Source organism: Onychostruthus taczanowskii, unplaced genomic scaffold (genome assembly GCF_017590055.1).
Source record: "Onychostruthus taczanowskii isolate IOZ18803 unplaced genomic scaffold, ASM1759005v1 scaffold17, whole genome shotgun sequence".
NCBI lineage: Eukaryota > Metazoa > Chordata > Aves > Passeriformes > Passeridae > Onychostruthus > Onychostruthus taczanowskii.
Genome location: NW_024498906.1, coordinates 1,129,869 through 1,147,919, shown reverse-complemented (window position 1 = coordinate 1,147,919; position 18,051 = coordinate 1,129,869). Strand labels below are relative to the sequence as shown.

Genomic DNA, 18,051 nt, shown 5'->3' with positions numbered 1-18,051 from the left:
GAAGGGACAAGGCTCTAGATGGCAGCATTATTTTGTTTGAAATACAGAGGTCGGCCTGAGCTGGAATACTTGGATCTCTCTTGACATTAGGAACATAGTTCCTTTGTTGCTCTCACATTCCACAGAAACTTGGTATTTTGCACAGAGGCGGAGATGGCTGGGTTTATTTTTGTACCACCCCACGCCCCCCCACTTTGCCTTTCCTGCTGCTTCCTGCCACACATCTCACTGCATTCTCTGAATAATTGACTAGCAGCTAATGTAGTGTCACTTTGGCGGGGGGCTGGGTGGGGTGGTGCAGAATACACTTTGTTGTTACAAGGAAAATTTCAAGTACTTGTACTAACATCTCTGGAGTGTTGAGCAACTGCAGCTCCCTCTTTTGTGGCTGTTCTTTCTTCAGTCAGAACCATTAACACTGAATGTGAAGGAATGGCTTGGGGTGGGCAATTAAAGGAAAGTGCTTGAAGTCTGAGGTGCTGCCTCCACATTTCAGCAAAAAATTTGCCTTTCAGCTTTTTGTTTGCTGCTGCCCATCCATGTGGCAGCCTGCAGTCTCTCCAGTAAGATGACCTTCTCATGCAAAGAGAAGCTGGTGGCATTGCAACGAATGGGGAATAGAAGTAGGGAGCTCAGTTTTCACCTCAACCCCAAGCCACAGGGAAGCTTTTGGTTCCATCTTAAACTGGTGGTTTGTGCTGGCTACGCTGGGAGCTCCATGGATGGCATGGGCTGCCAAACAGGCTCCTGACATGGCGGGCTCTGCCTCACGGTGTCCCTGGGAATCAACAGCAGCTGCCCTGGTATCAGCTGAAGTGCAACACTTTGCACACCAGTGACACTGCCCTGGAAGCAGCTCATGCTTGTTAAAATAATCAGATGTTGCATTAAACCAAGCAGTGAAGTTGACTGGGCTATGCCACGTTGAAGTGCTTGCCTGTTTTGTTGAGAAATGATGGAAGCACTTGAGAAATGAAGCTTGTTGCAAAAGGGAGAGATGGGGATGAAGGATCAGTCCCACCCCATCATCCTGTGTGACACCAAGGCCTGTATTTTTTTCCCTGGTTCCGAGGTAGCATTATAACAGAAATGTATTGGCCAGGAGTGGCACTTGGGACGGTAGAAAGCAGCTAACCAAAGCTTTAATGTCCTTACAGAGGGGCAGTACTCCATCCTCTCCCACCAGTGCTTCTCCGACCGGCTCCAGTGGAGACATGAGCTGGGGTGACAGAAAAGGACAGTGGCTGCGCAGAAGGAGGCTGGATGGTGCAATTAACAGAGTTCCTGTTGGCTTTTATGAGAAAGTGTGGAAGATCCTTCAGAAGGTAAGCTGAATGCTGTGGAGGAAGCAAGCAAGCTGTAACTCGGGAAGGTGGTGGCATCTTGCCAGGAGTGGAAGTTGGTTGGCAGGTGAAAACCAGAGTGGCTGGTGGAAGGGTGTGTCTTGAACTTGAAAGGGCTCCATTAACTCAAGTTCAGGCGTTTCACGTTTCAAGCTTCTTTGAAAGTGTGGCTTTCTCTGAAACCACCAATGCTGAATTTTAGCTGAATGACTCTGTTCCACCACTGCCCGTTGTGCATCCCCTGGCCTCATGCACATTGTCAGTGCACCTAAAGGGCACTGCAGTGCAATGCAGTTCTGTGCTCCAGGTTGGAAAGGCTGTGAGAAATGAAGTAGGAAACTGCTCTAACTCTTCCAGAATATATTGAGACCTCTTGCTGACTCTTCTGAGGTGTATGGCATTCTTACCCTTTTTTGTTTGGTTGGTTTGTTTTAAGTGAAAAGTAAGTCCTTGCCAGCACTGTGGATATCAGTGGTATAGAAATGTAAAAAAAAAATAAAAAATGCAACTCTCCAGGAAGGAAGGACTGTGGATATCAGTGGTATAGAAATGTAAAAAAAAAAATGCAACTCTCCAGGAAGGAAGAGAGGGAAATTACAAATTTTAACTTATTTTAAAGTGATTATGCACCTGTTTTTTTCTGCTTTGCTGGATACAGGCCAGCATTTGGCACCTTGTAGCACTGAGCTGTTCATGCTTGCTTAGTTGGGAAGGGAGTGCATCACCAGTTTAGGCTGATTTGTCCTTCTAAAATCCCTTACACTGAAGCTGTTAGTATTGATGTCAGCCAAGACAAATCATATATGACCTCTTGGCTATTTACTAATAGGATCTTCCAGCAGAGTGAAAATCACTTCTGACCTAATGTAATAGCTGGAAATAATTGTATTTTTTTTCTGGCTGTTAAAATGAATTGTGCTTATCTTCAATATTTCATTCTTAAAATCTTTTTTGACTATTCATAAAAATCTGTCTCCTCTTCTTGGTGTGTTTCTGTTCTACACCTCACATACCAGATGTGTCCCTCCTTAACGTGCCTTTTCACCATTAAGGTTTTGTCATTGTTTTCTTTATACCAATTGTTATTTCTCTCCCCCAGTGGTTGACATCCTGAGGTGTGGTGTCCTGGATCTGAAACACATAACTAAATGTTGTTCTAGTGAAAATGAAAAAAGATTCTTGCTTTTGTGGTCTGTTGTCTTGCTTTTGTGTTATCTTTTATTTCCAAATCCCTTCCAGCAGAATGCTCCCATCGATTTGTTCCCTCCTTTGTGTGCCTTTGCTGTAGCAGCTCCTGAAGTGCTTGGCTTCGTTAGCTGGGCTGGAGCACAGCATGCTCTGCTGTGTCATGTCAGGCTATTTCTAATCTTTGCAGTTACATAATAACTTCTTCAGGAAGGATAAAATAATATTTTTGAACAGGGCTTTTTGTGTCTTTTGGAGGTTTTTGCTTTGCTTTTTTATTTTTTCTCCTAACTGAAAGTTGTTACATATTAGCTTAGAACAGAGAACCCTTAGATTGACTTGCAAGAACTGTAATTTCTGTTCACTCTTGAAATGTTTCAGTGCCATGGTCTGTCCATTGATGGGTATGTCCTTCCTTCTTCAACCACCAGAGAGGTACAGTAAAATGCCCATGATTTTCTAGCCACATGTCTGAATATTTGGTTTGACAGTGTAAGATGCAGCAGGGCCTCTGTTACAGATCCTTGGTTTTACTTTTAGAACATCTGGACCTTCCCCCAGCACCTCTGCCAGCTTCTCTGGGTCTGTGCAGGTGAATTCCTGCCAGGCAGGCCTGGGAGGAGGTTTGTGACAGCTTTTCCCTTTGCTGCCTTCTGCACACCCTGACTGTCCCCCTGTGCCCACTGGGAGGCTCCAGGGAGGGTGGCTGGCAGCAGCCCACTGGGGGGAAGGTGAGGCAGCAGACTTGCTGGAATAAAGAGGACATGTTACTTGCCACTTATTTTTTTATATGCTGCAACAGCAGGCAGTGTATCTTGGCTTCACAGTCTCAGAAGTAAATACCAGTTAAGGATGACTGTTCCTGACCAAAACTTTGGCTCTTTAAATCCGTATTTTCTCGCATTTTTTTCTTAGCTGATTTTGTATTCAGGTGCACTGGCAAATTTTGAATTCACACCTATAAAACAAACTCTTGTGAATAGGAATCCATCAGAGCAAGAGTGGTGCTTGTGGGCCCAAGACTTTTCCTGAGTGTTTCTCTCACATTTGTCTCTGGCTTCCTTCTTTTCTGAGGAGCTGTGATAACAGCTAAAGAGAGGAGCTTGAATTTTCTGCCAAATTTAAATGGTGGGGTTTATGGCTTTTTTTTCCAGAACGGGGAGATTTATTTATCTCTATTGTGTAGATAAAGAGACTTCTATTTTTAGCCTGTCAGACCTGGACAGTATCTAATTTTGCTGTTTAAAGCAATTGAATAAAATAAGCACAAACTTCCTGAGGCAGCATAACATCCACAGAGCTATGCCAGCGTAAATTAAGCTGCTCCGCAAACAGAACTGTGATATTCCTGCATGGCAAAGCTCAGGGATTGTTTAAAAATCACTCCTCTAAGCAGGTGGTTGTTTTTAAAACCCAGCACTAAGTTTGGCTTTCCAACTCACCCGCAATGCCAGAAAGATAAGTACAAGGCAGAGCGTGCAAGACCGCAGCCTGAGGAGCAAAGGGTTAACGTGCCAGCTCAGCACCAGCAGCACTGAATGTAAGTGAGATGCGTGTGTGAGGGCTGCAGGGCTGGAGCAGCTTCTGGACGTTGTGTAACTGTTTGCAGAATCAGGTCTAGCAGCACGAAAACTTTCTGTGAGTGCTAAAGCCGCACAAACATTTAGTTCGCTTCAGTCAGTCTGCCCCCGTGTGCGGAGAGGAGCATATGTTTCAGTGCTTGCAGGATGTGAGGAGCTAGTCTTTTGGATTTGTCAGTTTGTCTTTCCGTTTCCACTCCAACTTGCCAGATGACCCCGTGCGAAATCAAGTTTGCAGTGCACGTGGAGTCGGTGCTGAACCACGTCCCCCAGCCCGAGTACAGGCAGCTCCTGGTGGAAGCTATTCTCGTCCTGACGTTCCTCTCCGACATCGAGGTGAACAGCATCGGGGGCATCATCCACGTGGACAGAATCGTGCACATGGCCAATGACCTGTTTCTGCAGGAGCTGGTGAGCTCAAAGGGCAGTGGGGGGAATCCTCCTCCTTTCAGAATTATCCCCTGCTCTTTTTCTAATGTGTGTGATGACCTTGATTGTGTCCTGGCTCTTTCTCCTACAAAGGCAGACCAAATCACTTAAGTATCTTCTGGAAATATATTTGGGAAAAGTAGTGTAAGAATCATGGGAGATTTAAAGGGAATAAAATTGTAGTGGCTAACAAGCTCTGAAGTACAAGGGTAGATTGAAGTGAAGTTCTGCTTTATCAAGGCGTTACTATTACCAATGTTTGAGTAATCCTACCCATTCCCCCCAAAAGACAAAAACCCATGAAGTTATATGTTCTTCATTTACTTGCACTGATCCAACCAAGTCATGTGGGCCCTATTATAATCCTGATTAAGGTTTTCATGAGGGGAAAGAGAATTGCTTTCAGGATTCAGCACAAATAAAAAATCATCATGTGGTGGGTTTTTTTCCAATAAATAAGCATGCATGCCTGACTTGCTCTACTTCTTTGCTTGTGTCTTTACAGAAATCGTTTGGAGCTACTGGTAGTATCTTGGAGAAAGACACAGCCACAGGAATTTGCCACTTTTTTTATGATAGTGCTCCCAGCGGAGCCTATGGCACCATGACTTACCTAACAAAAGCCATAATTATTTATTTACATGATTTCCTGCCCAGCACAGGCTGTGCAGTGCAGTAAGTGACACCTCACACGGGAGGAAAGGCTCAGAGGCTCTTCCTCCCCAGTTCCCTGTCACAAACCCCTTGGCTGCTGCTGTGTGTGCCATGCACTCACTCAGCATTTGGCACTGCTGGGAATGCTCTGTGCACACCTGCTGCTGGGCACAGGGAGCTGGAATTTGGCCTGGTTTTAGGAGAGAGTGCGAGAAATAACAAATAATGAGGCTTATTCTGCCCAAAGTGCATAAATGTAATTCGTATTAAATTAGCAAGAATTATACAGTTCTGCCAAGGGGAAAACAGATTACTCTGTGGAGATCAAAAGGCATAATAAAAGGAGGGAGCTGCATCTCAGGCATAGAGTCTCACAAATAAGGGAAGTGATGGAATTCATTAATTTTTCTTCAGCTGTGTGTAAATGTACATTGTTGTGAATCACTAATGCACAGTGTGAAACATCCAGGGAAATGTAAATTAGAGGAGTAAGAATAACTTGAAGTAACGTAGTGATATTTCTAATACACTTTTATCCTGATTCTCTTCTCATTTGCACCTAGTCAGTGCAGGGCTAGTGCCAATAGGGACAAACATCCTACAATATCCACTATTTTGGGAGGATAGCCTCTGTCAGGAAGCTGCATCTGTCTTTAATCTGAATAGCTTCCTTCCCTGCATCCCCAGGACTTTGGAGGCAAAATCTCAAGACTCCAGCTTCTCCAGTGTGACAGACAGTTTTATGCCTGTAATCCTTTCCTCTGAATGGAGCACGATAAACCTCATCCACTTGAGCACCCTTTCCAAGTCTGATCACTTCCCTTGCAAACAGCCTCAGAGTTAAGAATGGCATAATTGTGGCTTTTCCAGTGTAGCATGAGTTTATGGAAGGCTTTGATGTTTTTTTTTTTCCTTTTCTTCTTATTTCCTTTGCCATTTTTTCTTCTTTTTTAGTTTGAAGTCACACTTGGTCTCATGTAATTAGGGGTTGGGCTGCCTGGAAGTCTCTCTGCAGACAGTTCCCAGGTTAATGCTCTCAGTTGGAAGCTCTGAGGTGCTGCAGGGAGTGGGTGCATCCTGCATGGAAATTACTCCATGGCCATTTAAACTGAAAACAGAGTTTGGCAGCCTCTGGAGAGGGAAACCCTGCCTTACCCCAGGCACTGGCTGTGGTTTCCCTTGTGCCTGTGCTGCTGGCTTTGCCACCAGCCACATGCCAGCATCTGGCTAACAGCTTAGGAAGGTGACAGTAGCCTCAGCATCCCATGGCCACAGGCAGGCTCCCTCAGCAGCACTGCTGCCATGTGAGCAGAAAGGATCAGAGCAATTCAGTCTTGCCAGGTAGAGGTGAAAAGCGCAGACAGGCCTGTAAAAATCAGTACTGTCTGAGCTGTGTAAGCCTGACAGCCTGCCTGCTGTCCCTCTACACAGGCACTGCTGCTGTAGCAGTATCTGGGGACTGGCTCAAGAGAGTGTAGGTGTAGGAGGCCTTAGTGTGAGGTGATTTAATGTTTTTTCAGAGACCAGAGGAGTTCAGTAGTCCAGAGGACCAGGAGCCCTGTGTTAACCGCCATGGGAACCATGGGCCTGTGCAGGGGCCAGTATAAAGTGACAGTTCAGGTACAATTAGCACTTGGGTGTGGAAGTTATTTTATTGGCATGGTGCCTGTTTTGTAAGGGTTTGCCTTTGTTATTATTTGGTGTGGGTTTTTTAACTTTTCATATGTATTGTGAGAGCTCACTTGGCTTGTTTCCCAGTAAAAGGAAGTAAAATCCTTTGTCCATTTTAAGCAGATGTGACAGTGCAGAGTATAAGCACAACAAGAGCAAGGTGATAGTTTTTTATTCTAGCTGGTATCATACAAAAAGTAGTAGCAGTTATTTTTGCTGTTCTAATTATCCTAGATTGAGAGATGCAAAATTAATTTTTACTCAGACTTCTAATTTTTTTTTTTTTTTTAAATCTACTGTGTGACTTTGTTTTCAGAAACAAGAAGGCTGATGTTGGTTTTCCATGCAGCTGCACTGAAGTCTAAAGCAATGAAATGTATGGCCTAACATACCTGGACACGCCTTAACACTTCCTTGTTTTTAAATGGGAGTGTCATTGGTGTCTTTACTGTCAAATTCACAGTATGACCTAGGTTATGGTATATTCGTGATGATCACAATGAATTACCATGTGGAGTGCAGGCAGTTGGAAAGTATTCATGTGGTAATTTGAAGAGTTTGGGTATCTGGTAGTGAAGGGTGGCACTCAAACACAAGGCCAGTGGGAGGCAAACTTATGTTACTTGCAGGGTCAGGCACAGCTGCACCTCGCTGCCGTGTTACTGCTCAGAGCAAAGAACAGTTGTAACTGGAGAGTGACCTTGCAGTGCAAACCCAGCTGTACAAATAGAGTTTTACACAGACCCCCTGCTTTGCTGAGGAGCCCCTGTGTGTGTGAGGCTGCTGCAAAGCAGAGCTGGCACTGGGGGTGACCAGGGTGTGCTCCCAGATAAAATACAGGACGACTGCAGTTTGTGCTAACTGCCAGAGGCTCTCCTTGGCTGTGCAGCCTCCCTGGAGATCCAGCAGAGGAGCTGCCAGCTCCCAGTCCCTGGAAACTCATTTATGGAAAGAAGGCAAAGGGGAACAGACTTGTCCTGTGCCTCAGAAACAAGGGCATTAGTGAACTAAAATAGATTCACCCGCGAGCTGCTCGTGCCAGCCTGATGGGCCCTGCTGCCCCAAGCAGTTTGCAGCTGTGGCATCAGGAGCACGGCAGTGCTGGGGGCAGCTGGGTGAGCCTGGAGACAGGCCCGGGGCAGGGGGGAGGAGCTGGCAGGATAAGGATCTGTGTCCAGCTCAAAGCTCATAACACAAATGGCTCAGAGCTCATAGCCTGCTCCCCAGGCCAGTGTCCCCCCCTGCTCAGGCTGCTGCCTACTCCTTGCTGCTGACAGGGACGTGGGTTTGTCAGACTAAACAGATCAAAAGTGCCATTGATCTCCCTCAGCTGCTGGTCCCACAGGGAACTGAAAACTCAATGGGTGGAGTACAAAGTTTGTCTGGCTTCTCTCCTGCTAATTGTAGTCTTCGTTCTCAGGGAAAGAGTCCTGCTTGTTCCTGGAAGATGCAGGTGAGCCACACAGTCCTTGGCTGCCCTGCCCTGCCCCACTTTCTGTGGGGTAGTGAAACACCCGGCATGCCCCATGTGGGCATGGGACACTGCAGGAATGTGTCACCTCTCTGGCAGTAGCCAGAGCCTTGAGTGAAGTGGGAGCTTGAGTCCAAGTCTAACCTTGGGCACTTTTTGGAATGGTTGGCAGGTAGGAGCAGAGTTGCCCAGAAAGCAGGAGAGAGATGCTGCCAGTGTTGGCAGCTGTAGCTGTAGGGTGAGAGCTTGGCACTCGTCTGCAGGCTGATTCAGGCGCTGCTTAAAGGACCACTCACATCTGGAATATTAAGTAGCTGCTGCATGGAATCATGACTGTAAAAAAGGGATTGAGGATGTGGGTTATAGAAGAAGAGCTTCTGCTCAAACAGTTTGGATTTAAGTACAAGCAGCAGGGCTTTTTCCCACTCCCAGTTTCAGTCTCAAGTGGCATTTATTCCCAGGGTTAAATGTTCCACTGTTACTCCCCCTGCCACCCCCCTTCTGTCAGGGGCCAGGGGCCCCTTTGTGCCACCAGCAGCTGACAGGACAGGCTTTCTGTTTTGGCTCAGTGATTCAGCTCCTCTCATACCTCAGTCCTGCATCCCCAAAAGGCTCTCACTGCCTGCCCAGTGAAGCTGTGCTGAGACTGTACCTTGGCATCCCCTCTCAGGAAGTGATTCCTTGAGGCCAGTCCCCTTCATACCAGATTCAGGAATGTGTGAGGGACATCCACACTGGAGGCTGCCAGCCATCCTTCAGAGCTCCTGTGTCTCGCTGTACAGCCTGGCTTTGTCCTCTTTTCTGGGGCAGGTGGCAACGGGGGACTTCAGGGCTGCACTGTCCAGTTCCACCTTGTCACTTCACACCCACCCCGTGGAAGCCAACAGTGGGAAGCAAGATCCCACCACACACAGAGGTGTTTGGCTATTGTAAGTGGAGCCTTTTTGTAACTCCACTGGAATAAGGTGGGACTGATCATCACAATGCATAGATCAGAATAACTGCATGCTAAAAATATACATTATGTATTACCAAAGCCATTAAAGTTTCACTGTAAATTTTGTCTGTACTGTTAAAGATTTTTCTTTCCCCTCCCCCAAGGCAGTAGAAATAAGTGTGTGCATGTTTGTTCCTTCATCTGTCAAGTTACAAAATACTTCTGGAAAAGTGTTCTGTATTTAATAGTAGAAAATAAGATTTAAGAGAGACAGCAGACCCTCAAGCTTGGGCTGCTGTTACATTCTGGGATGATAAACTTGGATGCTTTTTTTGTACTTTCAACACTTCTATTAAATGAAACTGAGCTGCTTTACTTAGCTCATCTTTAGCCATTAAAATTTAAAGAGGGACTCGGTTGGAACTTTTTCCTACCCAAAAAGCACTTTATGTGCATTGGATTTACTGAGGCTGAATGAGGTAATACAGTTACCAAAGAGCTCCTGACCTGATGTTGCTTTCAGAGTGTAAGATGGAAGAGAATTAGGTCCAGATCTCCTGACTTCAACCCCTTGGGAATTGACAGGGTGGTACTGACAGGAATGGGAATATTGACTTGCAGTCAGGGAAAGGAGACAGGAAAAGTGAGTGCAAGAGTCTTCAATCTTGCTGCTTTCCGAAAACTCAATTTCAGAATTTCCTTTGCTTGGTAAAGAATTTATATTTAATTATGTGCAAGAATATTTAGATTTGGTAGTATCAAAATATGTTTACTCTTGTGTTTGTACTCATTTCTGTTTTTAAGAAACCCAGTTCATCTTCAGGAATAGTGTTCTGTGGTGATTGGGGCAGGCTACAAAACACAGGCAAAGAGACACCCCCCTTAGGCATTGCTCAGAAAGCTGAAGCTTTATTCTGTGATCTGCCATGTGTTGCATTAACATGCTGTGGATTTAGCCTTCATCAAGGTCGCGAGTTATCACGGAATCACCAAATCCCAGAATGGGTCATGTTGGAAGAGACCACAATGAATCATCTGGCCCAGCCTCCCTCAGCCAGGGCCATCCCATAACACATAGCACAGGACTGCAGCCAGATGGTTCTTGAAAATCTCCAGTGCAGGAGACTCCACGCCCTCTCTGGGCAATCTGTTCCAGTGCGCAGTCACTGCACAAAGAAGCTCTTGCTCATGTTCAGGTGGAACTTCCTGTGCATCAGTTTCTGCCCATTGCCTCTTGCCCTATTGGCATCACTGAAGAACCTGGCTCCATCTCAGAAACAGTTATGATTGTTTTATAGCTCCAAATCCCAACAAATGTAGGGAAGAGGATCTAGAGGCAATAGGAAATCTAGTGCAAGTGTAAGCACCTTTCAACCAAGATCCTCTAAGTTGTGCCTGTAATATTTAGAAGGATAAGAGACTGACCTGGAATAATTTAATTCCTCTGCATCATGCAAAGAGTAAGATTAAATGCAGAACTATCCATTTTAACCAGAAGCTGTTTTCCTCTCCTGCAATGCACACCCCACAGGCAGCCTCTCCAGTGCCTGTGCCATCCCCAGGGTGGGTCTGATACGTTCCTTGTGGTTATCAATGCTCTCAGCTATCACTAAGGACTGCTGGCAGGCACATACCAAAGTCTCTCTCCCTACAGAGCTGCAGGCATGACCTTGGCAATGTTCAGGGATTAGACTGATGGGGGAGAGGAGGGCATGAATTATAAGGTCCTGGCAGTGTGTAGCAGTGACACAGTAATACTGTGTGGTGTTTCATCTCCTCTATGCCATTATTAGCAGGTACAGATTATCCAGGAAGGGCTACATAAAGGCTTGCACTGTGACCCTATCAAGCAGCCCTTTTATGATTAATGACAGCAAGCTGAGCATCCAAGACAACCCACAAGAAGTTCTGCTTTTTCATGAGGTTGCCTTTTTCTCAAGTCTGTGAACAACGTGAAATGCCTCTAAAAATTCATTGAAGTCAATGTGGCCATCTTTGTTGTAATCTATGCTGAGGACTAACTTGTCAATGGAGTCATCCTGTATATCAATGCCCAGGTGAGAAGTGAACAGTCTCCATGTCTGGCTGAATTCCTCAAGAGAAATCAAACCTAAAGGAGACAGACAATAGGTTGCTTTTGGCAGTGTTGTTTCCCCTTCCTGCATAAACACACATGCACTCTCCTTCACTGCTACAAAGTTACCTGCTTACCATGCTGGGGTTAGTGCTTCCATTATTGAAGCACATTTTTACTTTAGATAACGATTGAATGCTTTTGACAGTGGAATTGAGAAAGCAGTAAAAACACTAGAGTGGAAGGGAGAAAAAGCCCCCAAAAAGTGAAGCCAATACTGGAGCCTAGGGTATGTGAGGCTCTTTTCTTGTTAGGCTCTGTGCACTGTCCCTTATATGATTGCAGCCTGACTGCTTAAAGAAGTTTCCACTAAACTGGAGAAATGATATCACCTCTGGTTCCTCTGTATTTAGAAGCCTTAAGGAGGAAACACAGTGGGGAAAAGATAACTGGTATAGGCTCCCTAGAGCTGACACAGTGAAGTTACCTGGACTTACCTGAGTGATCTTTGTCAATGATGTTAAAGATGATCTCCAGATCCTTTCTGTATCTGCACAGTGTTTCTGCCAAAGCTGGCTGAGCCTGGTTTTGAAATCACATACAACAAGCTATTCAGACCTTGGTTTGAGTTAATTTAACCAACAGAGTATACTATCCAATTTCCATTTTTCCAGTTTAGCTTGTCATATGTAAAAAACCAAATCTTTATGCTTAGTTCTCTGGAATGACACTTCTGTGTCTTGCCCTGAGGAATAATCAGATAAAACCTGTCACTTTCAGATGGCAGGGCAAGGGGGAAAGGAGCCCTTCACACCTCCTACCTTCAGTAATTATTTGTGGAAATAATCTTGGATAATCTACGGAAGATGGTGTAGACCGTGCACTCCTACAAAGCATTCACTGTACAGATGTGAATGGATCCTGCTGTTTAGGAAAATTATGGTGATACCTGTGTTCCAAAGCACTGTGCAGCATTTGGTAACAACTGGGCTCTGTAGAAGTGACCTCAGATACCATTATAAATATCTAAAAGTGCATCTATAAATGTGACTTCCTCCCACAGGGGACTGAACTGCCTCTGGAGCTTGTTTGAAAAGCTCATTTCAAAGAGTAAGGGTTGAGTGCTCTGGGCAGGATTTGTCACATCTCCTCAGCTCCATTATCTAAACGCCCTCGAGAGCCAAGAGAAAGTAAGAAGCAGCTCCAGCATGTGATTCATCCAACCTATTTTAAGCATCTACCTTAGCAGGGAATGATGATTCGTACCCTAGCAGTGTTCATTTTCCTCCAGTGACTAAAAAAGGAAGCTCAGCAACTAGTTCAGCTGTAGATGTCTACTTGTTGGGCCAAACCACTGCCTTGTGCTTCAATTTGCACCAAAAGTTGTTCCTCCAAGAATTGCAAGGAGGTGTTTTCCTCTTTACCTCTTTTATAGGTTGACCCATTTTCAAATCATAAAAACATGACATGAAGTCAACTTCTCCATCTGGGTTCATCTGTGCTAGCTGAGACCGCAGCATCCTCCAGGGCAGTTCCAGCTGTAGGACAGACTCCATGGCTGCAGCCCAGTCGTTGACAGAAATCCTGCCTGCCGGAAGGGGTCAGGCCATGGTTAAAAGTACGGGACACAGCACACATCAGTCACCAGCACAAAGGGTTACAAAACACAAGGATTCTCTCTGAACCCTGGGATAAAAACCCTCATAACAAAGGAGCAGTGGGGTTGGATTAGGCATTTACACAGGTCCCTTTCAGCCACAAAGTTGTGATGCTGTTATGATGTTCAGCATGTTTTAACACCTTTTGAGAAAGCCAGATTATGCCATGAAGAGTACTTCAGGTTTCAGCTGAGCTGCAATTAGAGTGATGTGGCTGAAAACTCAGCCACACAGAAATATGTGAAACAGCTGCTCAGTGGCCAAAGAAACAACATCATGTTATTGAGTGCCCTTGTAAGAACACGGTCAAGTGAGAAGCCATCACAAGGAAAAGTATTTGTGGCAGAAATCAACTTCTTGCTTCTACATAAAAGGTTCATTTATTAACTTAGCACTGATTTTCTTCAGCTGAGGTGAGGGTGTGTCTGTTAGAAGCAGAGGCAGGCTGTGTGTCTGCTGGAGGCATAGGCAGGCAACTTTCCTCAGGTATCTCCCAGACTCAGAAGGAGACCCATTCCACATCCCCCCACACGAGACCCCAGTTCCCTGTCTGACACATTTTGAAGGCAGTCTTACATGAAGGTATTGGTGACTTTTGAGCTTCTGGAACTGGATTTGCCTGCCCAAACTCTCCACCCAACAGCAAACATAATTTATTTATTTGCCCATGTCTTTCAGTTTTATTTTTCCTACTTCAAGCTTCATCCCCTCAAACTGTTTGGGCTGAGCTCTTCCCAATGCCCATCCTCCTCTGTGGTCATGACAAACAAGGTCAACCAGCCTCTGCCTCCCTCAGCCTGACATTGGCAGGCAGGCAGAACTCCTCTCCATGGGGCTTGTCCCCTCTGCCTCCCACACACATGGAAGCTGTTTTCCCCACGGTGGCAACGGGACAGAGAGGAAGCAGTACCTGTGCCACTGACGTCGTATTGTGCAAAAGCACTGATGAGTTCAGACCTGTGTGCATAAATCTTCTCTCGTAAGGACTTTAAGGCAGATGATTCAATTGTACCTACCCTAGGAGGAAAAAAACATCAGCAGATTTATGAAAGGATGAAAATCCTCTCGCATGTTATACTTTTCAACACTCATTATAAAATTCTTATATCCTTTAACATGCAGTATGTTCAGGGTCTAGTGTGTTTAAGTAGGATGACCCAAAACACACAACATTCAGCAGGGGGAAACCCCAAACCAAACAAAACCAACAGTGCTCCATAAGAATAAATTGAGTTTATGAGATAATTGAGTTTATGCAGGTAATTCCAAGCTGCTTTCCTTTAGTAATCTGACCACACTACTAGGCATGGCAAAGCGGTCATGATAAACTTTTGGGACTCAATTCATAACAGGATTTGTCCAGATTAACACTGCAGCCTTAAAGCAGACAGGTGCAGGCCATTTATGACTCCCTGACAATCGTCTGTTCTAACTGCTTACCTCACCTAATTACCTTTGGGTGTTTCTCAGGAAACCAAGTTAAGCCCCTAGAACATGTTTTGTCTGCTGTATTAATTTTTAATTGTAAAATAGAAAACCAGCGAGAATCAAGGAAAATGGATGCCTGTTCAGTTATTCAGTCAAGCTCTAGATTTGTGGCAGGCACGCTCACTGTGAGGTGAGTCCCTGCTCACTGCACGCAACACACGCTTTACCTCTCCCGGAGATTCTGCCTGCGCGTGAGCTTGCTGACCTGGTACTGCACAAAGCGAGGGGTCAGCTCGGGATTCAGCTTGATGTAAGCGCCCCGGTTACTGCCCTCTTCGTAATAGTTAGAGGCAGAGAATATGGTGATAACCTGACACAGGAAACAAAGAAACTGGATTGGCCACAACAGCTCTTCCTGACACATTTCTGAAACTGATCTGAGAAAAAATTCCAGGTTACAAAATTATGTGTCTACATATAAGACTGTGTGATTCACCAAATTGCTCTTGCCTTTTGAGTCAGAGCTCTGGGCTTTTATTTCTGACCTGTCAGGCTTCAGAGAGCAGTGAGATATAACATGCTGTTTAAGAGAAACCTCTTTCTAAGAGAGTCTTGATTTTCAGGATTCTTGTTGGCCTCTCAATACAGCATGTTAAAAAGCAGAAAGGGCCAGAAGAGAAATCAGTAAGTTAAAGGCTTCTAGAGCCTCAGAACATGTCTTGAACTGTATTTACACACAACTCTTGGGGATTTTGTTGATGTCCATTTGTTTTCATGTAAGTAATAAATTGGTCTTCACTCCCGAAAGATGTAAAAATTTTGTTACTCAGAACTCAGTAATTTGTTGTAACATCTATCTAGGACAAAGTTCCCCCAAACCCACTTTAACAAAGTGACTGTCTTTTTTTAAAATAAATTTTGCAGAAAAATATACTGTGGATGTTCCTGTGAAATTCACAGGAGAATTCTACTTTACATGGAAGCATCTTACCTTCCCATCATGACTGATCTCATAACCTTCTGGCTTAAATTCATGAGACCTGATGAGCATCTTCAGATTATATCTCTCAAACAGCTTGGCAGTGACATCAGGACCAAAGTAACAGCCTCCTCCTCGACACTTGTTTGGTGTACAGCCATTTTGGCTTCTTGGATCACTCCACAGAATGTCAAGGATCTATAAACAGCAAACTCAAGCAAGTGAGGACTGATAGTAGAGGAAGACTAACAGGGTATGGCTGTCTAAAGTCGTGGCCACAGCAAAAGCTCCACAGTACAGGATAAAAACACATAGGCCTTGAGGTTTTTCCTTCCTTTCAGGAGCATATTCTTTTGGGCTTGGACTTTTGTTCTACTTTTTAAGAAACATTATCTAGATTTTAGATTAACTTTTTTGCTTCAGAAGAAATATAATTTCAGAAGTGTACCTCCTTTCACAGCTGAGGTTTTCAGACTTGGGCAGGTGTACCAGAAACATTACTTGGGCTAATCCAAAGAGAAAAAAAGCTGCCTTCTTCACATGTTAGTAGGAGAGGCATTTTCTATTTCCCAGCATAGACTGGACAACCACATTGGTCAGTGGTTTTATCTAAGCTTGGGAGTACCTGCTCTAAGCATGCCAAGAGTTGCCTTTGGCTTTATTGTCTTCAGTTAGCTCACATTTCAAACTGACATTTTACATATTAGCACTTTAGCAGGGTTCAGACATGAAGATGAATTATCATGGTTTAATTCTAGTCAGTAGCAAATATTATTCAAAATGTGTTTGTTTAAACTTTTCTGGGCAAGGATTCACTAACCCATTCCACTTCATGTTTGTGAGCATGACTTACTGGATGCTTGATTAGCTGGGGGAGTGTCAGATTTGGTGGGGAAAGGGGAGCCTTGTTTGTGCTCATTATGTTAGTTTGTAGGTCATATAGGTATCTTGGGAAGTCAGATTTTCAGAGAAATTAAGCTTTCCAAATTGTCACAATTTATTAAATTACAGTATAACAAAACCTCTATATTTGCTCTGATACTCAAGATTAAATGAACAGCCAGAGGAAAAAAAATTCCCACTTCTGAGTAATCTGCCTGTATGTCTCAGGAGCTGGGTGGCTTTTTTTGGGCTATATCAGCATTCAGCTGCCAAAAGCACAGCCAAAAAAAGGTGCTTTATCTCACCAACAATTGCAGTCTGACCTGTTTAAACCAACAACCATTTATGTACCAACAGATCCAACCACACGAGGGCAGGCAAATCCATTTCCTACTGAGCAGTTTCCTCCTCCTAACGGCTATGAAAAGAAAATACTGGGTGAATTTTACTTGTAAGGTATAAAACTCCAAGCTTTTATTATCAGGTCTACAAAGAGCATCCAAAAAACCTAATAGGTATCTAATACACTCCTTAGAATGACTGTTTTCCTATTAAGAGACAGTTCAGTCAGACCCATGAACACACTGCCAGAACAAACCGGCTGAGTTTGTGCAGGAGGGGTTTGGTATCACTGAGTCTTTGGTTTCACCTACTTGTTTCCATTCCTTCAGGGCGGGGTCTGGAGGCAAATTTGAACCTGAAGGCTCAGTGAAGTCCGATGAGGAGATGTGTTGTGTCTTCCCTGCAACATGCTGGTTGGCAATGTGTTTACTGGGTTTGGTCATGGGAATTCTCTTCTTCACTTGGTCCTGTCTGTTTCTCATTGACTTTGGTGGCCGCATCAAAGATTTCAACTAAAAAAAAAAAAAGTTACCATCACAACAACAAAAGTTCATACAGAGATGTTGGCTGAAAGGCACACCAGCTCATGTTTCCTATACTCAAGAGAACTCCTTGAGAGTTCAACTAATGTTAACTCCCATAATGTCCTGATTTCACAGGTTTGGGAGAAGCTGCAGGTATTTGGCACTTGCAGAAATTTTGCTTTATACCTATCAGTAAGCAGGCTCTTCAGAGCTGCTTTCATATTCTTATCCAGACACACACACTCATTCCAAACACAGTAAATCTTAAGGTCTCACTATACAGCAAGTAGGGCCTGGGCTCAGGAAGACACTTCAGTGCCCAGCTTCCCTGGAAATAAAATATACATTCATATTGCACATAAGGTGAAACTCCATTCACTTCTGCTCTGACACAGTACCATGCTGTTAGATTAATTTGGCTAAATTAAATGGAGTATCAGGAAGACAGTAGTGAAACTGATGGAATATTACACCAGGCTATATACTGTTAAATCAAACTCCACAAACATGTGTGGGCATTTGATTTTCTGGAGTGGTGCGCCATGGTTCCATGAATGACCGTTAACATGGATTCTTCTCCAGAGAATGTCTTCTCATTGAAATTCTCTCACACTAGCTTATTTCTAGAACAAAGCCAAAATAAACCCCCAAACCAAACCAACCAACTAACCCAAAAAACCCAAAGCAAAATAAAAGATCCTCCCCCCAAAAAAAAAGCCAAAAAACCCCCCAAAAAACCAAAAAAAAACCACTCACCAATAAAACATACACAGTCAGCAGACCCCCAGATTTTACTCTTTAACAAAGAAAAGGACTAATTCAAAACAAATGCACAACACAGGGTTATTCACCAGTGCACTGACCAGTATTTGAAACCTGTCAGCTGCCAGCTGT

The 18,051-nt window shown here is 44.4% G+C and overlaps 2 protein-coding genes across 4 annotated transcripts in view; one reads left to right on the top strand and one right to left on the bottom strand.

Moving 5' to 3' along the window:
* Window positions 1-9,394, top strand: part of PHKA2 (phosphorylase kinase regulatory subunit alpha 2) — a 45,086-nt gene extending 35,692 nt beyond the window's left edge. Inside the window, exons 28-31 of one of the 3 annotated variants that reach the window (XM_041399852.1) lie at window positions 1,158-1,325; window positions 2,910-2,963; window positions 4,319-4,519; window positions 5,043-9,394. In XM_041399852.1, coding sequence (XP_041255786.1) covers window positions 1,158-1,325; window positions 2,910-2,963; window positions 4,319-4,519; window positions 5,043-5,216 — 597 coding nt within the window. In that variant the 3' untranslated portion in view covers window positions 5,217-9,394. Of the gene's footprint in view, window positions 1-1,157; window positions 1,326-2,909; window positions 2,964-4,318; window positions 4,520-5,042 lie in introns of those variants that run through there. The other 2 variants (XM_041399853.1, XM_041399854.1) reach the window with 2 other exon arrangements.
* Window positions 9,395-11,186: 1,792 nt separating this feature from the next.
* The window catches only part of PPEF1 (protein phosphatase with EF-hand domain 1), a 28,500-nt gene continuing 21,635 nt past the window's right edge, over window positions 11,187-18,051 (bottom strand). The window contains exons 10-16 of the mRNA XM_041399877.1: window positions 16,945-17,145; window positions 15,422-15,607; window positions 14,658-14,800; window positions 13,913-14,019; window positions 12,769-12,932; window positions 11,842-11,926; window positions 11,187-11,380 (exon numbers count right to left, since the gene is read on the bottom strand). Coding sequence (XP_041255811.1) covers window positions 11,187-11,380; window positions 11,842-11,926; window positions 12,769-12,932; window positions 13,913-14,019; window positions 14,658-14,800; window positions 15,422-15,607; window positions 16,945-17,145 — 1,080 coding nt within the window. The remainder of the gene's footprint in view (window positions 11,381-11,841; window positions 11,927-12,768; window positions 12,933-13,912; window positions 14,020-14,657; window positions 14,801-15,421; window positions 15,608-16,944; window positions 17,146-18,051) is intronic.